At 44.1% G+C, this 25,237-nt stretch overlaps 1 protein-coding gene across 1 annotated transcript in view; it reads right to left on the bottom strand.

Annotated features, from left to right (window-relative positions):
• Window positions 1-25,237, bottom strand: part of LOC138763045 (protein phosphatase 1M-like) — a 69,201-nt gene that overhangs the window by 32,958 nt on the left and 11,006 nt on the right. Inside the window, exon 2 of the mRNA XM_069936591.1 lies at window positions 558-678. Coding sequence (XP_069792692.1) covers window positions 558-678 — 121 coding nt within the window. The remainder of the gene's footprint in view (window positions 1-557; window positions 679-25,237) is intronic.

Genomic DNA, 25,237 nt, shown 5'->3' with positions numbered 1-25,237 from the left:
CATGGATGCTACGTGACCTGCTGAGTTTCTCCAGCTTGTTTGCTGTTGCAGACTTGCTCAAATATTTTGTTTAGACTAGGAGGAATTGTCCAAATCTTTTATAATTAAAAAAAAAAGACATACAGCACGGTTACAGGCCCTTTTGGCCCATGAGCCTGTGCCACCCAATTACACCCAATTGACCAACAGGTCTCGTATGTTTTGAAGGGGTGGATGGAAACCAGACCCCCCCAGGGGGGAAAACCCCACACAGACATGGGGAGAAGATACAAACTCCTTACAGACAGCACAGGATTCGAATCCGGGTCGCTGGTGCTGTAACAGTGGGGTGCTATTCTGTACTTTTCCTGCAGGTCAACACGAGTATGATCTTATCTGTAACTTTCCAACAACAGTTTATGTAACATCAGCTCAAACTGGAAAGAACTTCCCCTCGAGCTTTACTCAAATGAGCTGCTTTCCTTTAACGAGTTATTTGTATACATCCCATTTGGAAGCTGGATAGCAGAGCTGTACAAAAACAATCAAGAAAAGCCCATGTCCCCTTCGATACATACCATGTCTTCACTTGGACAAAGTAAGACCCAGTCCTCAACATTACTGACTCTTCTTTTGAGAATGATAGGTGTACATGTTGCCTGATCTTCATTGTAAATACTTTTTCCTGCGTTTATAACCCTGAAAATAGAATCACAAGGTTAGAGATGGAACTGGTTTACTCCAATTAGTACACTTCAGGATCTCTGCAATGCCCTCTCTGTTCCATTCTCAGTAGGGTGACATTTCTGTAGGAGCCCCTTGAAATTGCCCTCGAGCCCCTTTATCTATCCTTCTACGAGGTTTAAAAAGCACCGCTTTCCAATCCTATTCCTCCAACCTGCAGAGAGCCTCGCGGATGTTGCCCTCCTGCTGCTTTTCATTTTGCCCCTTGCACTATTTGCATGGAAAATGTGAGCGCTGCCAGCAAGATACGCATTCCCAATGCTCTGCACCTTTGTGGTGTACAACGTCATTCCAGAGGGCGGTCAAGAGCCATCTACGTTGCATGCGGCTCCACATCCGCAACAAAGCAAGAGCATGACTAATAGTGCCATCCTCATAAAGGACCCCCATCTCCCTGGCCACAACTTTTTCCCTCGCTGCTACCTACAAGCAGAAAGTACAGAGACCTGAAAACCAGTGCCTCGGAGTTCAAGAACAGTTTCTGTCCAACAGTTATCAGGATCCTGAACCTCCCCATCTTACACTAACCACACTAACCATGGACACCACAAAAAATTGACTATCTGTGTTATTATTATCACACTATAGAGGGCCGCTACGGCTGTAGCTCAAGATATAATGTGGTTAGAGCTCGAGGTTAAAGATAGAAGACTCTCACATGAAGGGAGGGTAGTCGACACAACTTTATTGGGCTGCAGCTCTGCCTGTTATAGGCAGCCGGGCACATCACCGCCAGGGCGTGGTTGGCTGCCGATAGGCTGTCCCGTATCCACAGGGCCGGACTGTACCCTCTGCAATCCGCTGGCGGTGATCGGTCGATTTGACTGCTATTTCTGTGGTCTATGGGAGCGCATCTCTCATCCAGCGAGCTGCCTGCTCGGTCACCGCGTTCGACGGCCACTTCCTGTGTTGGCCCGCAGAGTGGGCCGCGGGCTACTACACACCACTTTTTTCTTGCACTATGTCAACTGTGGACATTGTCTACCTATCTTTTGCATTTATTATTAATTTAATGTACACTATTACCATTTTTTAAAACAAAGCATCTTCTTGGCTGCAGCAACAATTTCAATGCATCCTATACAACGTATATCACAATAAGCTCTATCATTAAATTGTTTAACTCCAGGCCTGCTTTTCATCAAGATTGGGCCTGATCTTTCACACTACATTTCCTGGATAAACCCCATCTCCCTCCTTTCATTTAATGCCCAGATATCTGAAATGAATCCAAGGATCGAGTTTCAAAGATTCACCATCAGCCAATTTTCTGTCCTCATCCTTCACCCATTTGTATTTCAAGATTCAATTTATTGTCATTATAATAAACCAGTGTAATATTACATGAATTTGCTTTTCCTTGCTGTAAGGCAGACAGATTCACTATCGGCAGAAATTGCCTGAAATGCCTCTTACAAGCAAGAGAGTCACCCCAGAGTCAACGAGTCTTAGTAGATTCGCCCCAGTGCTTCTACAGCCACAGAGTCCAGTCCAAACCATTGGCAGCCCGAGCTCCAGATCCCTACCTCTGACACGGTCAGGAACCCTTCAGTGCTTTTGGCACCCACTCGCATCCTGGTTCAGTTACCTGGTACCGCATTAGCCAGTTTCAAGACAGACTCCAGCAGTCCACAGCCCGGCGTGAGTCCCCCAACAGCAGTCTCCAGCAGCGCACAGCCTCCGTGGGTTCCTCGCCCCGAGTCCCCAGCAGCCCGTTGCAGGCATGGTCTTTCAACCAGAGCCCCCTCACTGGTCCGCTCCATGGTCACCATTCCCGTGGGCCATCTCCTCTGCTTCTCCTTCTCAGGCGGGAGGGTGATCTTCCCATTTTCTGGTGCCCTGGTGCCAGTCCTCTGCTCCCCTGGAGTCTGCAACCCCTGGTGGTTGCTGCCGATCAGAGGTGCCGCCATCTTGGGCGCAAACTACCTTTGGCTCCTTTAACAAGCCGTTCAAAGCCTGGGTGGAGCTGACGGCAGTTGACTGGGTGGTTGGATGCTGCGGGAGTGCTGTATCTCTGCTCCTCACGGGTCCTCACCAGCGGCAGCGCTGCTGTTACAGGGGCTCTGGCAGCCATTTTTCATGGGCTTATGTCTCAGTGAGAAACCTCCTGCATGATATCTTACCAAAAGGATTTTGGAAGTGCACACATACTACTTAAACTGCACTTCCCTTACATGAACACATGAAAATAGATGCAGGAGTTGGTCCCAGACTTCTCAAGCCAAGCCACCCCAACCGTTCCATACATGCATGCCTCATCTGTGTTGGCTGGGATTCTTTATCTTTGGCTTAATCTTTCAAATATTTATCCATCTCCACCTCACATTCAGGCCTCAACCACCCGCGGAGGAAGAGAATTCCGGAGATTCGCTACAGATTTGGAGAAATTTATGCCCACTTCAAGTTTAATATCTTCTGACTACACACAACCAGATGAAACACTGCTTCTCCAAATCACGGTGCACACACATACACTCACAATGTACAAGCACATAATAATCACATATATACATACAAATATAACTTAATGTGCAGTAAAACCCAGAATTCATGCAACAGACAATCTCAAGCAGCCAAGCAAAAAAAAGGAAAATACATTTTTAAAAAAGAAAATAAGAATAACAGGTAAAATTGTAAAAGTAAATGTTCTCTGAAGTAACACAACAACCTTTGGTGATGGGAGCCAATATTCAGCCAGCGGAGTGCCTTCACAAGATGACAAGATAAAGGAACAGAAGTAGGCCATTCAGCCCTTCGAGTCTGCTCCACAACTCCACCCTGAGCTAAGCCGTTCCGGCATCTAGATCCAATTTCCAGCCTTTTCCCCTATATCCCTTGGTACCCTGATTAATTAGATACCCATAAATCTCCCCCTTAAACTCCCCCAATGATCCGGCCTCCACAGCTGTATATGGCAACGCGTTTCACAAATCCACAACCCTCTGGCTAAAGAAATTTCTCCTTATCTCTATTTTAAATGGGTACCTTCTAATTCTAAGACCGTGCCCTCTTGTCCTGGATTCACCCACCAAGGGAAACATCTTATTCACATCTTAGTTGTGCTTTGCTTATAGCAGCTGTTTGAATAAAGTTATGTGAAACAGCAATGGTGTCACCCAGGATGAAGAACTGGCTGATGCTGCTCACAGTTGGGGTGACACTCCTAAAGTATCTCCTTATCCCTGCTTAGAAAGAGTCACCCCAGACACAGGTGCTATCTGTAAAATTGGGAGCCGGGGGGGTTTAATTATCTATAATGTTATTGTTCATCTTTCAGGAGGCTCCGTGGGTGGGGGGAGGAACCTGCAGATAGTTAAATGTTTTCAAAGAGCGTGACTGAAAATAAAGTAAAATGCTTTACGGTTTGTAGATTCATGAAGTGAAGTTTGTTCAGTCTAAGTACAGTGTAGTTCTTCTTTTAAACTTTTTATTCTTAATGTCTGTGTATTAGTTAGACATTGTAAGAGTAAGTTTTAAGCAATGGAAAATACACTTATCTGGGATCTACCAATCCCCATAGGTGCCGGATACCAGGGGATTTACTGTACATAAATATTTTAGGATTATTTACTCTGTTCATTAATCCCACAACCTACGTGAAGAAGCTATTTTCCAGACTGGCAGTCCTGATTTTGATGTAGCCCCTATTGTGTGCTGGATGGGAAGGGTCCTCAATAATTATTTGAGCCCTATTGAAGCAATGGGCCCGGTCAGTGGAGGAAAGGGCAATCCTGTGATCTTCTCGGCCGTTTTAATGATCCTCTGTATTGACTTCCAGTCTGATGGTTTGCCTCTAGCATATCACACAATGATGGAGCCAGACCGGACTGTAAAATGTTGTCAAGATGGGGGTTGGTACCTTTCCCTCTTGTCAATTTAAAACAGAGACAGTCCCTGGGTTATAAACAAGATCCATTCCCAAGTCTGTAATTAAGTTGGAAAAGGTGCATCACCAGCATCGGATTTACACTTTGGAGGCACGGTTACAAGGGTAAATAAGAGAACATTTTAAGCCAAATACAAAGTCACACACTCAACACTGTTAACGGCAACGTGATCCAACTTTAAAATGGCGGACGGCGTTCTCCTTCCTCAGGCCAACAAACCACTGAAGCTGTGCACAGTCCATTTGTAAGTCAGACATTCTTAACCTGGGGGCTTACCGTAACATGATTAAGGTTTGTGACTCTTGCACACATGAAAACATCTCAACCCCTGCCCCTTATGATCTTCAGCAACACAGAAAATGCTGGAGGACACCAGTGGGAGAGGCAGCATCCATGGAAGGCAATAGATCAGTGGTTCTCAACCTTTTTCTTTCCACTCACATTACACTAAGTATTCCCCATGCCACACGCGCTCTGTGATTGGTGAGGGATTACTTAAGGTGGGATGTGGGTGAAAAGAAAAAATTTGAAAATCACTGTTTTAATCATACCTAATTGACTCATTATGTGCACGGATTCACAACTCCAAAGGAAATGGACAAATAGCAATTTTTCTCAAGCAAAATATTTTAGTAATAATTCTCAACTTTCCCTTTCCACTCACATCCCACCTTAAGCAAACCCTTACCAATCACAGAGCACCGATGGCATAGGGAATATTTAAAGTGGGATGTGAGTGGAAAGAAAAAGGTTGAGAACCACACTGCAAAAGGCGATCAACATTTCAGGCCGAAGCTCAAAAACGGTCTGTTACCTTCCGCAGATGGTGTGTTACCTGCCGTGTTCCTCCGGCATTTTGTGCGTTGCTCCCATTTTCCAGCATCTGCAATTTTGCTCGTTTCCCCCCTTATGATCTTATACATTAAACTTGGGTTGTCCCTGATGATTCAGAACAAAAAATGCTCACCTAAACTGTCTTAATTTAGATCAGTGATTTCCAACCTTTTTTCTTTCCACTCATATCCCAATTTAAATAATCCCTATGCCACACATGTCAAACTCTGGCCCGCGGGCCAAATTTGGCCCACGATATAATTATATTTGGCCCGCAAGATCATTTCAAAAATGTATTAGAGGTGGCCCGCCCTGCAGCGAGACTGATGCTGTTTTTTGGTAATGTCACCTCCACCATCCTCCCCCTTCATTGCATATCCTTCTCCATTGTAACACGAGAAATTGTAACACCAGAAGTCTGTTGATGTCATCAGCCGGCAAGCCAGTTGGAAGGCTCCCCGCAAAACCAGTCACTTCTCCCACCTGTCGAGCGGTGCGGCGGATGGGCGAACGCCTGTGATTTCCTGTCGGCATGACGGGCATGGCAGGCTGCGCACGGCCCCCGGGCAGCACGAGCCCCGCGCGACTGGCACTGGACGGCCCTTCCACAGCGCGAGGGCACTTCTCCCGGTCGCCACAGCCTTCAGCGCTTGTACCCGCGCGGACCCCAGGGCCGGCTGGTTCGGCCCTGCACGTGAAGAGAGAGATGGTGGCTGTCCGCAAAGGCTGATCGGCAGCGCGCTGGGCCTGAGTGGGTGGGTAAGCAGGGGTGGGCAAGCAGGGGTGGGCATAGGGTGTAGGTGAGGAGTAATGGGCAGGGGAAGTTATGGTGGTGCGAGGGGCAGTTAGAGGGAGGGATGAGTAGAAGGAGGGGTGGATAGGGAAGAGGTAAAAGGGGAGGGGCAGGGCGAGTAGGGGAGGTGTGATTAGAAGGTGAGAGATGGGTAGAGGGAGGAATAGGTTGAGGGGAGAGGCAGTAGAGGGGCGTGTATAGGATGGGGTGGGTAGAGGCAGAGCGAGTGGAGTGAGGGGTGAGTAGAGGTTGGGTAAAGGACTGGTCAAGTAGAGGGATGGTGGGTCGAGGGTGAATAGAGGCCTAGAGCCTGAGGAGTGAGCAGGAAATGCTGAGTCCTGATGCAGGCCAAAATGGACACAGCCTGTGAATGCTGACTACATCTCCACAGGGACCAAATATGTTTCCCTCAGATCAAGCAAAGGGTGAACTTGAGCTACCTACTCCTGACCTGTAACATTATCCTCCTAAAGTTATATCCTAAAGTTTAACATTACATATGTTGAAAGAAGAGAAAGCATGCAGATGTTGTTGAAAATTTTCAATAAATATTTTGTTCGGCCCTCGACTTAGTCCAAGTTTTTAATTTTGGCCCTCCGTAAATTTGAATTTAACACCCCTGCCCTATGCTATCAGTGCTCTGTGATTAGTAAGGGATTGCTTAAGGTGGGATGTGAGTGGGAAGGGAAGATTGAGAATCACTGCTCTAGACCCAATTGTTACTGAAATATTTTGCTTGAGAAAAATTGCCCATTTCCTTTGGAGTTATGAAACCATGCACATAACGAGTCAATTAGGTACGATTCAAACAGTGATTTTCAAACTTTTTCTTTCCACACACATCCCACCTTAAGTAATCCCTTATAACTCACAGAGCACCGATGACATAGGGATTACTTAAGGTGGGATGTGTGTGGAAAGAAAAGGCTTGAAAACCAGTGATTTAGACATACAGCCTAGTAACAGGCCATTTCAGCCCATGAGTCCATGCTGCCCAATTTTCACCAAATTAACCTATATCACTACTACATTTTGGGAGGAAACTGGAGCCCCCGGGGAAAACCCATGCAGACACAGGAAGAACATAAAAACTCCTTACAGGCAGCTCGGGATCCGAACCCTGGTCCCAATCGCTGGCGCTATAAAGATGTTGCACCAACTACTATGTCAACCGTGCCATCTTGCCTCTCTTGACAGGAGAGCCGGGTCATCCCAAGAATTAGCCCACTGATCCCTGTATCAAAGCCTCCCTTCTCTTCACGAAAGGCAGCACAGTTAGCGCGACACAATTATAGCACCAGTGCCCCAGGTTTGAATCTGGCGCCGCTTGCTAGCAGTTTCCATAATCTCTCCATGTTTGCGTGGGGCTTCCTCTGAGTGCTCCAATTTTCTCCCACCCTTCCCAAATGTACAGGGTTGTGGGTTAATTGGGGCTATTTGCGTGGCAGAGGCCGGTTACCTGTGCTGCATCTCTAAAGAAAAGGAAGGTAATGTTTGCCTTCTTGACTACTTGTTGGATCTGCCTGTCATGCACTAGACATGGTAGGTCAAGCAGCATCCATGGAAACCAATAGAAGTTGTTGTTTTCAAAATGGCGCCTTACAGAGATTTCCATATAACAATTACAGTACGGAAAAAGGCCATCTCGGTCCCTCTCATCTGCACTGATTTAAGTGAAACTCCCCTAGTCTCACCTACCCGCTCCCTGTCCATACCCTCCAATCCCCTCACATTCATGCACTTATCCAACCTTCTCTTAAATGACAAAACAGACCCTGCTGCAACCACCTCTTCCGGAAGATCATTCCACTCAGCCACCATTCTCTGAGTGAAGAAGCTTCCTCTCATGTTACTTCTAAACTTTTTCCCCCCTAACCCTTAACTTATGACCCCTCGTTCCAATCTCACCTACCCTGAAGGGGAAGAGCCTATTCACATCTACTCTGTCTATCCCCCTCATAATTTTAAATACCTCTATAAAATCGCCCCTCAACCTTCTACACTCCAATGAATAAAGACCCAGACTCCTCAATCTTTCTTTGTATTCTAGAAACTGCAATCCAGGCAACATTTTAGTAAATCTTTGCAAGCAGCTCTGATGGGTATGATCAAATATTCCCATTCAGAACTCCTAAAAGTCAAAGATGAAAAACAAAATCAAACTTACCCAACAGTACAGAGGTCCTAAGATTACTTGGAATCGGAAAAACCGGCAGAATAAGCAATCTCCGTCCAGCTCCAGCAGGTGCAACAACAACTCCAGCAGGTACAACAACAACTCACTCAACCAGGTACAACAACTCCAGCAACGTACCCATGAGCCAGGTAAAGGAGACCCGACTACGTGGACGCAAAGAGGGGCTACAGGTCAAACGGATATGCCAGGACCTGAGGCTTCCGCTCCCCTACCACCTTCCTGGTCAATGTACAATCTTTGGAGAACTCCAAGCGAGACTTCAATATCAGAGAATACTGCATGATGTGCTTTACAAGGGCTACACTCTACATTGCACTGACCGAACACCGACGTCTGGAAAAACCAGGGAGGCGGCATTTGTGTCATCATCAGTTCATCATGGTACATGATGGTCATGATGGTCTTGTTCCAATCCTGTTCCCCTGACCTGGATCATCTGGCGATCAAGTGTCGCCCATTCTACCTGCCGAGGGAGTTCACTGCCATCATCCTGGTCACAATGTACATTCCACCCCAGGATAACCTCAGGCTGGCACCGGAGGGACTGAGCCCTGTGATAAACAGCCATAAGACAGTACATCCTGATGCCTTCCCGATCATTGTAGGGGTCTTCAATCAGGCCAATCTGAATTTTCTGACAAACTACTATGAACACGTCACAGGCGAGTCCAGAGGAACCAACACACTTGATCACTGCTACACCACCATGAAGAACCCTTACCGAGCCATACCATGACCGCACTTCAGCAAGTCTGATCACCTGGCTGTACTTCTCCTCCCGGTGTACAAGCAGAGACTGAGGACCACAGCACCAGTGGGGAAGATGGCGAAAGTAGGGTTGAGGGAGGTGGAGGAGCGACTGCAGGACTGCTTAGAATCAGTGGACGGAAACATATTCAAGAAATAATCTATAGACTTTTTTTTTTAAACTTTATTTAAGATTTTATAACATGAATAAAATAGAAAGTTACAGTAGAAAGATTAAACATAAGATAATAAAAATTACAATACTATATCGGCAGACTAAATAAACTAAACCCCCCCCCCAAATTAGTACACAACATTAATGACCTAGCTTAAAGTTAGTCTAACCCCCCCAAAAATAAAGAGTGAAAGAGTGAAGAGTTAATAAAATGAACAATAATTATATAATGAACAATAAAAAGATAAAACATAACAAATAAAGATACTAACATCAAAAAAAATTATCAATACTAAAATATCAAACTTAAAAACATTTTAAAATCAAACTTAAATGCATATATTTAGCAAACGGAGTCCACTTCAACCTATAAAAAGACATCCTATCCTGAACTGAAAAAGATATCCTTTCCATAGTCAAACAGAACTTCATCTCCAAATACCATCTATCTAAAGTTAATATATTTCTATCTTTCCAAGTAAGAGCTATACATTTCTTGGCCACAGCTAAAGCTAAATAGATAAAAGAAATCTGATAATCTTGTAGGCCCAAATCAATTAATGATTGTATATTCCCTAATAAAAATATACCAGGATCTAATACAAGACAAATATATAAACTATTAAGTATAGATTGAATACCCTTCCAAAACTGTTGCAATCGATCACAAAACCAAACAGTATGCAAAAAAGTATTAGCCGTCTGGTCACAACGAAAACAGTAATCCGACTTACTAAGACCCACTTTTTTAGTTTCTCCGGAGTTAAATATAGCTGATGTATAAAATTGTAATTAATCATCGCTAATCTAGCATTAACCAATTTCCTAATACTATTCTGACAAATTTCCATCCAAGCTTCTTCAGCTATTATAAAACCTAAATCTTTTTCCCATTTCAACTTATCCTTATCCCAATCTTTTTTACTATCAATTTCTTGTAAAATACAATACAAATCAGATATATATCCCTTTTGTGGTATTGAAAGTACATATTCCTCAAAATTAGAATCAGGCAATAAAATCATATGTCGACCACATATCTGTTTTACAAAAGATCTTAATTGATAATACACAAATACATAGTTTCCACTAATTCCAAATTTCCTTTGTAATTCATCAAAAGAACAAAAACATCCCTCAGAAAAACAATCGGATAAATTTTTTATTCCCTTCCTTTCCCACTGTTTCAAAGTAATATTGAAGACTGTAAAAGGAACAAGTGGAATCGTCCAGACCATTTATTTTTGAGCCCCAATTTATTAAGTTTACTTGTCCATAAATTTAATAAATGCTTCAATATTGGGACATCATCAGTTCGTAATAAATTTTTATTCCATCGAAACAAAAATTCATGAGAAAATTTTTCTGAAATAACCGCCATTTCTATCTTTGCCCAACTGGGCGGATCATCCATATTCATTAATGCACTAAGAAATTTAAATTGAGCTGCTTCATAATAATGTTGAAAATTCGGTAATCTTAAACCTCCAAATTGAAAATCCCACATCAGCTTTCTCATCGCTACCCTCAGAAATTTCCCCTTCCATAAAAAGTCTCTAATTGCTTTATATAGATCCTTAAAAAAACTTTTATTTAAAAAATAAGGAATTGATTGAAACAAATATTGTATTTGGGGAAAAATATTCATTTTTAAAGTATTAATCCTCTCTAATAGACCCAAAGGCAAATCCTTCCACCTAGTCAAATCAAATTTAATCCTTTTTATTAAAGGAAGATAATTAATTGAATATAAATCTTGAAATTCCGTATTAACATTAATTCCTAAATATTTAATTTGTGTGGTCCACTTCAAATTTGTAATACTTTTATACATTGAATAATCATTTTTACAAATTGTTAAAATTTCACTTTTGGTCCAATTTACTTTATAACCAGATAATTGACCATAAATTTCTAAAGATTCTTGAATTGCTGGTAAAGAAATACCTGGATCCACCAAATATAATAAAACATCATCAGCAAATAAATTAATCTTATATTCCTCATTCAAAACTCTCATACCTTTAACATTTTCATTTTGACGTATTAATTGTGCCAAAGGCTCAATAACTATAGCAAATAAAGCAGGTGACAATGGGCATCCTTGTCTAGTAGACCTTGTTAAATTAAAAGATTCTGAAATCTGCCCATTGACAGCAATTCTGGCCTTCGGACTATTATATAAAGCCTTTATCAATCCAATAAATGAAGAACCAAAACAAAATTTCTCAAGTACTTTAAACAAAAACTCCCATTCCACTCTATCAAAAGCATTTTCTGCATCCAGCGAAACCACTATTGGATAATTCATCTGAGATTTAGATTTATTTATCAAAGTTATTAAATGCAAAATATTATCTGATGCATATCTATTTTTTTATAAATCCTGTTTGATCACTATGTATTATTTTAGGCAAATATTGAGCTAATCGATTAGCCATAGCTTTTGCTACAATTTTATAATCTACATTTAACAGCGATATTGGTCTATAAGAAGAAACCTGTAAAGGATCTTTATCTTTTTTTGGTATAACTGTAATTCATCTATAGACTTAAATGGATATGCAACAGGTATCATCGACCATCAAGACCTGAGTGGATGAGTGTGTGCCCACGTGCTCATACCAGGTGATCTCCAACCAGAAGCCCTGGATGAATCAGAGAATTCACAACCTGCTGAGGGTGAGAAAAAGGGTGTGTAAGACTGGGGAAATCGGAATCTTCAGAAGAAGTCCAGATACAATGGCAGAAGGCATCTCTGAAGCAAAGTGGCAATTCTGGAGGAAGCCAGGGGTAGAGACACACCAGCTATGGCAAGAGTGCAGGCCATTACAGCCTACAAAGCAAGGGCGAACATTATAGATGGCTGTGATGCTTCATTACCCGATAAGCTGAACACCTTCTATGCCCGCTTTGGGAAGAACCACCAAACAGTGCCTACTAGAATCCCTGAAAAGGCCGAGGACCCTGTGATCTCTGTCTCTGAGGGCGACATCAGAACATCATTCAAGAGGTTGACCCCATTACAAGGTGTCAGGCCCTAAAGACGTACCTGACAGGGTAACAAAAATCTGCACCAACCAATCTGCAGTCAGAGGTTCCCACCTGCTTTAAAGGGGCATTGATCATCCCAGTGCCTAAGAGGAGAAGAGTGAGCTGCCTTAATGACTATCACTCAGTAGCACTAAGTTCTACTGTGATGAAATCCTTTGAGAGGTTGGTCAGGCCAGAATTAACACGTATCTAAGCAAAGATCTGGACCCACTGCAATTCACCTATCGTCGCAATCGCTCCACAACAGATGCAATATTGCTGGCTCTCCACTCAGCTGTGGGTCACCTCGAAAACAGCAACTCATACATATGACTGTACTTCACTGAATACTGCCTGGTCTTCAATTCCATTATTCCCTCAGTGCTGGTCAAGAAGCTAAAAAACTCTAGGCCACTATATCCATCTTTGTAAATGGATCTTTGACTTTTTCCCATCTGAAGACCACATACAGTACGAGTTGGAAACAATGTCTCCTCCTCACTGACTATCAACACAGGTTAACCCCAAGGATACATGCTTAAACCATTGCACTACTCATTATCCACCCATGACTGTGTGGCCAGGCACAATTCCAATGTATCTACAAGTTTGCCGATAACATCACAGTTGTCACCAGAATCATAACCGGTAATCAGGAAGCGAACATGAGGGAGAGAGAATGGTGTAATGACAACAACCTTGCACTCAACGTCAGCAAAACCAAGGAGATGATTGTGGACTTCAGGAGGGAGTCTGGGGAACATGACCATGCCCTCATCGAGGACTCAGTAATGGAGAGGGTCAAGAACTTTAAATTCTTGTGTGTCAACATCTCCGAGGATCTGTCCTGGAGCCTACATGTTGATGCAATCACAAAGATGGCTCGTCAGCAGCTGTACTTTGTGAGGTGTCTGAGGAGATTCGGTATGTCACCAAAGACTCTCGTAAACTTCTACAGGTGTACCATGGCTGGTTGCATCACTGGCTGGTATGGAGGCGCCAACTCTCAGGACAAGAGTAAATTCCTGATTCTAATGCTTCAGGCCTGAGCCCTTCTTAAGATATCTGGATTCCATGGTTGTTAACTCTGCCTGCGACATCACAGGCACCAGACTTCACTCCATCGAGCACATCTACATGAGGCGGTGTCTTAAAAAAGCAGCCTCTATCCTCAAGGACCCCCCACCACCCAGGCCAAGCCCTCTTCACTCTGCTACCATCGGGGAAAAAAAGTACAGGAGCCTAAAGACGAGCACTGGGTGGCACAAGGACAGGTTCTTCCCCGCTGCCATCAGATTCTTGAATGATCAATGAACCGCAGACACTGCCTTACTTTTCGGGCAATATTATTGTTATTTTATTATTTTATATAGTAATGTTGCAAGATGGTTATAGTACGCATGTTTGCTCTATGATGCTGCCACAAATATCGAATTACATGATAATAAATCCTTCACCATCCAATTTATTGTTCCACAAAAATCCTTGACTGCTTGCTTTAATATTACACACAAGTTTTCTCTCTTGCATCTCTCGGAAATGAATAAACCATTCCAAAATATTTATACACATTTATTTTGTATTCTATTTTTAATGTATACATATAATTATTATGTCCTGTGCACCATGGCTCACAGAAAAGCTATTTTGTGTGCTTGTACTGTGTCGGGCCCAAAAGACCCCAAAACCCAGCAGTAATAGAAATTCGCCAAGACAAATGGTTACTGAAACAAAAGTTAACTTTTAATTATCTTTAAACATGTGAAGCAAAGGAAGTCACGTGATGGAGTAGTGGCTGGTAGGGGAATACTAGCCCTTCACAGAGAAAATGAAAAAAGAGGAAAAAAAACCAAAGCTGAGTAAAGAAAACATAGAGGAGCTGAAAGATAAAGTAACCAAGAAGGCCCAGGAGATGGCTCCAAAGAAGGAGAAGAGCAGAGTGACAGACAAAAAAGAAAGAAAAATGTCGGAAAGAAAAGAGGTAGGCCTTAACCGTTCACGGGAGCAGGGAGCTCCCATTAAGAGATCATCCAGGTCCCAAAGCTGGCAGGTGCCCAGCAGAGTGGCGACCACTCCTGGAGCGGACTGCAAAAATGGCTCGCAGAGCCAGAAGAAACGCAACTGCACATGCACGAGGAGTCATGCGTGCGCATAACAAAGAAGATGCCGACGGGAGAGGGACTCAGCAGTGGGTCGCGGCTGAAGCAGCTGAGGGAGTCGAGGAGGTGACATCGAGGAAAGGGGAGGCGATAAGAAGACAAGAGAAGGAGCCAAAGAAGGAAGAAAAAGAGGAAGACAAAGACCTGCATGGGAAAGCAGAAGGTAAAAAAGATAAGCAGTTAATAGATAAGGATTATTTTGATGAACAAATGAGGACATCAAAAGACATTTTAATGACAGAATTCAATACAATTTAAATAAATGGAAAAGGCAGAAGAGAGAATGCAGAGGATGGAGCTGGCCATAGAATAGGAAAAAGGACAGGTGAAGTGGAAGAAAGTCAGGCAGCTGTGGAATTAGAGATGAATTAAAAGAAAGGCTGAAAGATAGAGACAAGGAAATTAAGGAGATGCAAGGTTTGTTAACTCAAAAAATTGATGTGTTGGAGAATTATAGCAGACACAATATAAAAACAGTGGGCGAACAAGAAGGCGAAGAAGGGACAGACATAAAGGGATTTATAAAAAGATAGATCCCACAAGTCTTGGGAGCAGAAGAACTACAAGAGGAAATAGAAAGCGAAAGGGCCCAAACCAAAGCCACAACCAAACCAAAAACCACGCTCCATATTAATAAAGTTACTAAGAGAGACGACAAGAGAGAAAATATAGGAGTGGGCAAAGGATAAAGTGAAAGAAAATAAACAGCCACTGGAATACAAGGGACAAAAAATATTTTTATACCCGGACATTAGTTTCAAACTCTTAAAGAAACGGAAGGAGTTCAACTGACAAAAGCGGTATTGTGGAAGAAAGGCTATAATTTTGTGCTACGACATCCAGTGTACTAGAAGTATTTATCCCTGGGGAGCAGAATAGACTGTTCTCAGATCCAAAAGAAACTCAAAATTTTGCAGACCGATTGCCGAACAGAAAATGAGATGAGGAGTATTAAGAAATGACATACAATGTATGGAATAAATTGTAAAGATGAAAATGTGAATATAGAAGTATATGGTTTGAAAAGATAAGGGGAAAAGGGAAAAAAGGAGCTTTGTTATATTTATAGAAAAATATATAGTGTTTCTTGGTGGGGGCTGGGGAAGGGGGAAGATCTGCTACTACAAAATCTGTTGGCGCTTGCGGTTACTATTGCAACCCATGTAGATAAGGGAGCTGTGGTTGTCAGGCAAAGAGTCAAAGACAACCCAGTGTGGGGGGGTGGGGTGGATAATGTTATTTTGGTTAGGGGAGTATATTATGTGTTAGTTTTTGTGGGGGTTTCTGGAGTTTTTTTTTAGTCATGTCATCATGACAAGCAAGAATAATTTAAAGAGTAATACTGGAAAAAGGGAGATGGAGGGGTCGAAGAGGCGAGAGACTTGAAAAAGTAGGTATAAGATGGGTACATGGAATTATATGACCTTAAATATTAATGGAATACACAACCAAATTAAAAGGAAGAGGTTACAGACATTACTCAAAAAGGAGAGAGTAGACATTGCATTTGTAAAAGAATCACACTTAACTGAGATAGAACATAGTAAATTGAAGAGAGAATGGGTAGGTCATGTAGTGGCATTGTGTAGAGCTCGTCGAAAGAACCAAAGACTTGTTGATCCAAACCAAGGCTTTTATTAGCAAAAGACCGGAGCTCTTCACAGGTGGCCGACCAGTCCGGAATGATCCGACCTGGCTAGGGACACAACCCTTTAAGGCCCAAACAATAGGTGTGGCTTAGCTCTCAGCCAATCGCTGTAAGCACAGTCTAGATACAGTAACTATATACACTATGTACATTGGTGATAGATCTGTACTATCACATTCACCCCTTCTTGGAGAATTGACCCTGGGAAAAAAAAAACAAAAACGAGGGAGAGAATGAAAAGGAAGGGGTAGGTCAAGGACTGTAGCGGTCAGGGGGTCTGACCATCCGGCGTGACCGCCGTGGTGCCGGGATTGGGGTCGCTGGAGTGGTGTCGCCAGCGGGCTCATCGGGTGCGACTGCTCCGTCGCTCAATTCCCCAGTCGTTTTGTCGGCAGGGTGGCCCAAGTCATTGGGGTGCTGTTGGTCCTTCTGTTGCGGCACGGGGCCTGGAGCATAAGGAGTTGGGGGGTTTGCTGGGTCTACCGCGTCCTGAGCTAGGTCCCGCACCGAAACAGTGTCCTCCCGCCCGTCTGGGAACTCCACGTATGCGTAATGTGGGTTCGCGTGGAGTAGAGTCACTCGGTCGACCAAGGGGTCGTTCTTTGAGTGCCGGACGTGGCGTCGCAAAAGGACGGGGCCAGGGACGGTGAGCCATGCCGGTACAGTGGTTCCCGATTCGGATTTCCTCGGGAAAAGGAACATCCTTTCGTGGGGGGTGGCATTTGTTGCAGTACATAGGAGGGAGCGGATGGAGTGTAAGGCACTAGTGAGAACCTCCTGCCAGTGAGAGGTGGGGAGACCTTTAGACCGGAGAGCCAGTGTAACCGCTCTCGATATGGTGGCATTCTCCCTCTCGACCTGGCCATTACCGCGTGGGTTATAGCTCGTGGTCCTGCTTGAAGCAATACCACACTCCAGAAGGTACTGTTGCAGCTCTGCACTCATGAATGAGGACCCCCTATCACTGTGGATGGAATTGGGGTACCCGAAGATGGTGAAAATACTGTGAAGGGCCTGTATCACTGAGGTGGCAGTGGTGTCTGGGCAGGCCACAGCGAATGGGAAGCGGGAGTATTCGTCGATGGCCGTAAGGATGTAGGTATTACGGTTGGTCGACGGTAGGGGTCCCTTAAAGTCTACGCTAAGACGCTCGAAGGGGCGGGTGGCTTTGATGACGTGGGAGTTATCCGGACGGAAGAAGTGGGGCTTGCATTCGGCGCACACCGAACAGGCTCGGGTCATGGAGCGGATCTCCTCAACTGTGTAGGGTAAGTTGCGCGCCTTGACAAAGTGAGCAAACCTAGTGACCCCTGGATGACAGAGCGCCTCATGGAGTTTCCGTAGTCTGTCCATCTGTATGCTGGCGCACGTCCCCCTGGAGAGCGCGTCAGGCGGGTCGTTGAGCTTACCAGGCCGGTACAGGATGTCATAGTTAAAGGTGGAGAGTTCGATTCACCATCTGGCGATTTTGTCGTTTTTTATCTTACCACGCTGGGTGTTGCTGAACATGAAGGAGACCGCGCGTTGATCAGTCAACAGTGTAAAGCGCCTCCCAGCGAGGTAATGTCTCCAACGACGTACCGCTTCAACTATGGCCTGGGCCTCCTTCTCGATCGAGGAGTGTCTACTCTCCGGACCCTGGAGGGTTCTGGAGAAGAAGGCTACAGGCCGACCGGCCTGGTTCAAGGTGGCTGCCAGGGCGAAGTCGGATGCATCGCTCTCGACTTGAAACGGGACAGACTCATCGATCGCGTGCAGCGTCGCAGCAGCGATGTCAGATTTGATTCGATCGAAAGCCGCTGTGGCTTCGGTCGAGAGGGGAAAAGAGGTGGTCTTGATAAGAGGACGTGCCTTGTCGGCGTAGTTTGGAACCCATTGGGCGTAATACGAGAAAAGGCCCAGGCAGCGTTTGAGAGCTTTCTGGGTATGTGGGGGGGGTAAGTCCATTCAGGGACGCATGCGGTCAGGATCTGGCATGACTATCCCGTTTTCCACCACACAACATAGAATAGCGAGTCGTTTGGTCCGGAAAACACACTTGTCCAAATTGTAAGTCAGGTTTAGCTGACGGGCAGTTTGAAGAAATTTGTCTAGGTTGGCGTCATGGTCCTGCATGTCGTGGCCGCAGATGGTGATATTGTCCAGATACGGGAAGGTAGCGGTTAGCCCGTTCTGGTCCACCATCCTGTCCATTTCCCGCTGGAAGACCGCGACACCATTTGTGACCCCGAATGGTACCCTGAGAAATTGATATAGCCGCCCATTCACTTCAAAGGCCGTGAATGGTCGGTCCTCGCAGTGGATCGGGAGCTGGTGGTAGGCCGAACGTAGGTCAATAGTGGAGAAAATGCGGTACTGGGCGATCTGGTTCACCACATCCGTGATGCGTGGCAGGGGGTACGCATCCAGGAGTGTGAAGCGGTTAATGGTCTGGCTATAGTCGACCACCATCCGTAGTTTTTCCCCATTCTTTTTTTTTTTTATTTTTAATTTTTTTATTTTTCACACCATAAATCACATTAGCCATGATATACACTATTTCTTTTCACACATATACAGTGACTTTTTCTCCCCCCCCCTTTCCTCCCAAACCACCCCCCCAACCCCCCCTCTCATCCATTTTAGGTATACAATCTAGGTTGCATTAAGCCAGTCAGACAATGTTGTCATTCAACAAAATTACACCAGAAATTCTACTGAGTCCATTCTTATCTTTCCTTCTCCTTCCATCAACTTAGGTAATGTTTGTCCCCGGTAGGTTTTCGCTATTGTATTTAATGTAAGGCTCCTATACTTGTTCGAATATTTCAATATTATTTCTTAACCAATATGTTATTTTTTCTAATGGAATACATTTATTCATTTAAATTTGGTAGTTTCTTCCTTTTAATTTGGTTATGTATTCCATTAATATTTAAAGACATATAGTTCAGCGTAGCCCTTTTATATTTTGTTTATCTTCTCTTTCCGTTTTTCCATCATTACCTTTCCTCCTTTTCCATTTCTGTTTTCTTATTTTCAACTCTTTATAAGACAACATTCCTACAACATCTAACATTTTCCTTATTCTCCTATTTCTATCTTATTTATCCCCAATCTCCCCTTCACCTCCTGAGTTGTCCTTTATCCCTTGTCGGACAACCACATCTCCCCTCTCCATTTGGATTTGCGAATCCACTCGCAAGCGTCAACTGATTTTGCAGTGACCGCTATTTCCCCCCACCCCGCCTCCCCCAGAAAAGATTTCACTTTTCATATGTCACAAAGGTCCCTCTTTTAATTCCCTCCTTATTCTCTCTATTCCATTACCTTCCCTTATTAATTCTTGTCTATACTATCTATATTTTCCTCTAAGTACAGATACATTCATGTATGCTCATTGTCTCTATTCACTCTTATACCTTTTTACCTGCATACATATCAATCGTGATCATTTTTACTCTCATTACCCGTCTTCCTCCCTCAGTCTATTTTTGTAATTGTTCTGCAAATTTTCGTGCTTCTTCTGGATCCGAGAATAGTCTGTTTTGTTGTCCTGGAATAAATATTTTCAATACCGCTGGATGCTTTAGTATAAATTTATACCCTTTCTTCCATAAAATCGCCTTTGCTGTATTGAACTCTTTTCTCTTCTTTAGGAGTTCAAAACTTATATCTGGATAAATGAAGATTTTTTGCCCTTTATACTCCAGTGGTTTGTTGCCCTCTCTTACTTTTTCCATTGTCTTCTCCAGTACCTTTTCTCTTGTAGTATATCTTAGGAATTTTACTACAATAGATCTTGGTTTTTGTTGTGGTTGTGGTTTAGAGGCCAATACTCTATGTGCCCTTTCTATTTCCATTTCATGCTGTAGTTCTGGACATCCTAGGGTCTTAGGGATCCACTCTTTTATAAACTCCCTCATATTCTTGCCTTCTTCATCTGTTTTTCCCCATTCTTGACAACCACCACCTGGGCTCTCCAGGGGCTTGAACTGGGTTCGATGATGCCCTCATCCAGCAATCTACGCACCTCACTCCTAATGAATTGCCTGTTTTCGTAACTATATTGCCGACTTTTGGTGGCCACAGGCTTCCAGCCAGGGGTGAGGTTTGCGAAGAGTGCTGGCGGGGCAATCCGGAGTGTGGAAAGGCCGCAGGATTGGCCCCGGGGCACGGGGGCGGGTTGCTCGGGTGCTTCGGGAGTGGGGCGATGGCAGACCGAGAGGGGGGCGTGGGGTCCCCCAAAGTGTAGGGACACCGTTTGGAACTGACACTGGAAGTCTAATCCCAGCAACACTGGGGCGCACAATTGGGGAAGGACGAATAATTTAAAGTGGGTGACCGTCACGCCCTGTACTTCCAGCGTGGCGATGCAATACCCCTTTATCCCAGTTGAGTGCGACCTCGTCGCTAATGAGATCCTCTGGGTAGTGGGGATAATGTCAAGTCCCCAACGGAGGGCCAGATCTGGCTGGATAAAACTGTCAGTTGACCCAGAGTCAAATAAGCAATTGGTGTAGTGTCCATGCACTTTAATCAGTTCCATTGCTCTGGTGAGGGGATGAGAGCATTGCTGGTTTAATGTTATTGAAGCAGTTGACAGGCGAGTTTTGCGCGATGACGTCACGCAACGGGATGACGTCACGCAACGGGATGACGTAGTCAACGCTCGAGGAGCAGGTTGGAGAACCTCCCGGAAGTGCTGTTGTGTCGGGTGAATGGTAAGTAGTGGGGTTTGTAGTTGCTCGCGATCGGCGGTCGGGCCCTGGCGGTCGTCAGCGATGGACGCTAGGGTGAGCACCTGGTTGGCCGCGGGGGTGGCTGCGGCGGCGGTAGCGTCGGCCCCGGGGGTGTCTGTGGCGGCGGCAGCAGCGGCGGTAGCGTCGGCCCCGGGGGTGTCCGTGGCGGCGGCAGCAGCGGCTGTAGCGTCGGCCCCGGAGGTGTCCGTGGCGGCGGCAGCAGCGGCGGTAGCGTCGGCCCCGGGGGTGTCCGTGGCGGCGGCAGCAGCGGCGGTAGTGTCAAGTGTTCCGCACGGGGGCGAGAGGCAGGCCATCACCATGGTTGCGACGGTGGGTTGCCCCTTCCGGGTTCGGCGTCTCCGTGACGTCAGGCGTTGCCGTGCAGGGGAGCCCTCGCTCTCATTGGACGAGAGCTCTGGGGAAGAAGAGTTTGAATGGGATAGTGGCGGTTGAGCTTCACACGAGGCACTGTGTTTACTGGCGGCCATTTTAGACCTACAGACTGCAGCAAAGTGGCCCTTTTTAAGGCACTTCTGGCACCTGGCTTTTCTTGCTGGGCACTGGGATCTGCTGTGCTTGTCCCTCCCGCAGAAATAACATTTCGGGTTCGCACGGGGCAGGGTAGCAGCAGCCGACAGGCCGTCAGGGGTAGGGTAGAAGGGCACTCTACTCACATCAGAATGAGGGGTCCAGTCCCTAGAGAGCTCGGTGGACTTTAAGGCTGCATCCTCCATTGTGATTGCAATCCGGGCCACGTCCTCTAGTTTTTCTACCCCTTGCTCGAGCAAACGCAGCCTCACTTCGTTTGACCGGAGCCCGGCCACATAGGCATCCCGGACGAGGTCGCTAGTGATCTCGGCAGCAGTTTTGTCCACACAGTTACAGTCCTTGCCCAATGCCTTTAATACTTGTAAATATGCCCTGCTGGACTCGCCGGGCTGTTGCTTCCTCGACGCAAGCATGAGCCGGGCATGAACTCTGTTCACCGGTTGATCATACAGTTCCTTCAGTACCTTTATGGCTGCGGTGTAAGTGGTCTCATCCTGGATGTTCTCGTAGACTCTCAAGGACACCATAGACAGCAATGCTGTTAGACGCTGGTTATCCTCCTCTACCTGAATGAATCTCAGGAAGTTTTCAAAGTTCAGGAGCCAGAACTTAAAGGCTTTGAAGGCTGTAGCTGACTGTGGGTCGATATCAAGTTTTTCTGGCCGAGTTAAACGCTCCATCCCTTTCAAAAAAAATTCTTTTTGCTAATAAAATTGTAGAGCTCGTCAAAAGAACCAAAGACTTGTTGATCCAAACCAAGGCTTTTATTAGCAAAAGACCGGAGCTCTTCACAGGTGGCCGACCAGTCCGGAATGATCCGACCTGGCTAGGGACACAACCCTTTAAGGCCCAAACAATAGGTGTGGCTTAGCTCTCAGCCAATCGCTGTAAGCACAGTCTAGATACAGTAACTATATACACTATGTACATTGGTGATAGATCTGTACTATCACACATTGTCATATAATTCAAAAGCCAGGGGAGTAGCTCTACTAGTTAACAAGAATTTGCCAATTAATATTAAGGAAGTATTAACAGATCCAGCAGGCAGGTATGTAATGATGAAGAGCCAGATTTACTCAGAATTTTGGAATTTGCTAAATATTTATGCACCTAATAAAAAAGATCAGGAATTCATACAGGACATCTTCCTAAAGATAGTGGATACACAGGGACATATTTTGCTTGGGGGGGTGGGGGAGTTCAACTTCAACCTGGATTCAGTGCTAGATAAAACTGGGAAGACAATTAACAAAAAGAATAAAGTAACCAAATTCATGCTAAAATCAATGCGGGGTATGAAATTAATTGACATATGGAGAAAGCAACACCCAAAAGAAAGAGTACTCATATTACTCGAATAGACATAAGACCTATTCAAGGACAGATATGTTTTTGTTGTCTGCACAGATCCAAGGGAAAGTTAGAAAGACCGAATACAAAGCAAGACTATTATCTGATCATTCATCCTTGTTATTAACAATCGAACTAGAGGATGTCCCATCAAAGACATATAGATGGAGACTAAACCCTACACTGATAAAAAGGCAAGATTATAGGGAATATATTGAACACCAAATTAAAACATATTTCAAGATAAATTCATACTATGAGACGCAATGAAGGCCTTTATTAAAGGACAAATAATTAGCGTACGACTAAAATTAAAAAAAGAATATAACCGGGAAGTAGAACAGTTGGAAAAAGAGATAGCAATTATAGAAAAGGAATTAGCAAAAAAAAATTATAGAGAAGAGAGAACTGGCAGAGAACAAACTAAAATACAACACTACAAACATATAAAGTGGAGAAAACATATGAATTGAGAGAGAAAACCCACAAAATATTGGCATGGCAACTTAAAACAGAGCAGGCTAAAAGAACTTTTCTGGCGACAAGAAAAGATGATAAACAGATCACACACAACCGATTAGAGATTCATTTATTGGATTTTGAAAGGGGGTGGGAGGGATGAAGGGGTGAAAAGGAAATGTCACTGTGTACATTAATGAATTGTTATTGATATGACTCATGGTGCAATAAATAAAAAAATTACAAAAAAAAACATGTGAAGCAGCAAGTTCAAATTCCCAGAGGTAATTTTATTTTTAATTTAGACCTACAGCACGGAAACAGGTCATTTCAGCCCACGAGCCCATACTGCCCAATTTACACCCAATTAACCACAATCCCAGGTACATTTTAAAGGGTGGGAGGAAATTGGAACCCATGCAGACACGGGGATGTACTGTTACGAGCCCAGAGGACTCATAAATATCAATAGATATTGACCAAGACAAATTGTCACCTAAACAAAAGTTGCTTTTAATTATCTTTAAACATGAAAACAGAATTTTACACTTTAACTTATCACTATTGACTTAACTAACCTAACTTAGCCCCCTTCTAATTCTAGGTGCACGTGTATGTGTTGTGTAAGTTCAGAAAAGTTCTTTAATTCATAGTCCAATCTCACTTCTCACTCCTCCAAGTTCACTGGTATCAGGAAATTCTTATGCTGTGCACAGAATTTAACATTTATAAAGTTCACCAGGCTTTGGTGCTTGAAAGGTAAATGGTTACCTCTCAGGAAGGTTCTTGGCAATTTTCAGAGAGAGATTCATTACTCGTTAGACACACACAAACTGATTCCTTCCGATCAGCCACTCCAGTGTCTTGCTGACGAAACTTGCCCCATCAGGGTTTTCCAAATGATCACCTCTTTCATCACATTTTGTGAGTTTTCTCTCTCAATTCATATGTTTTCTCCACTTTATATATTTGTAGTGCTGTATTTTAGTTTGTTCTCTGCCAGTTCTCTCTTTTTCTCTATAATCTTTTTTTTGCTAATTCCTTTTCTATAATTGCTATCTCTTTTTCCAACTGTTCTACTTCCCGGTTATATTCTTTTTTTAATTTTAGTCGTACGCTAATTATTTGTCCTTTAATAAAGGCCTTCATTGCGTCTCATAGTATGAATTTATCTCGAAATATGTTTTAATTTGGTGTTCAATATATTTTCTACAATCTTGCCTTTTTAAAGTGAAACATTATACAGCTTGTCCTTTCCTCTTGCATGAACCACAATGGCTTTGACCAGGCTGGACTAAGAACTCACAACCTGTCAACCTGTTTGTCCACAAGCTTTCCAGCTTGTCCTGTTCCAGTCCCAGCTGCTGCTGCTGAACTATAGAACTGAATTCTCTCTCTCTCTCTCTCAGAAAACCACATGACTCTCTTAGAACAGCAAACTATATACAGACAGACTGGCACCAGACCCACTCTTCTGAGTCTGTTCATGTGTTGCTTTCCAAAACAATAATCTTTTGCTCCACAGCATGTCCAATTAACCTACTTGTGAAGCCTCTTGTGAAGCATTCTTCAAAGTTTTTGCAAAGGCGCTCGGAGCCTGGACTTGAGCCATGCTCTTGCATTTTAAAAACCCCACAATCTATCTTCCAAAAACATATCTGTATACAATATAAAATATAACAATCCATCATAATACATGTACAGTCAGATGAAAATAAATGGAACTCAAAAACACCTTCACAACCCCTTTGATGTCATTTTTGCATCTTCCACTCTTTTTACCTTCAAATGCTATGGTGGCCTTTTTGAATGTTCTCCTTAAGAAATAGTTTACAGTTTTGTCAAGTTCTGCAACAAGCAGAAAGATCTATTATGAGCTTTATTAGTTAGTAGGTCTCAAAACACTACAACCCTTTTCAAACCACTGAACTACCAAATGGAAAAGCAGAACAAAAATAG

Source organism: Narcine bancroftii, chromosome 5, assembly GCF_036971445.1.
Source record: "Narcine bancroftii isolate sNarBan1 chromosome 5, sNarBan1.hap1, whole genome shotgun sequence".
NCBI lineage: Eukaryota > Metazoa > Chordata > Chondrichthyes > Torpediniformes > Narcinidae > Narcine > Narcine bancroftii.
Note: the sequence above shows the minus strand (reverse complement) of the source record. Positions and strands in the feature narration are given on the sequence as shown.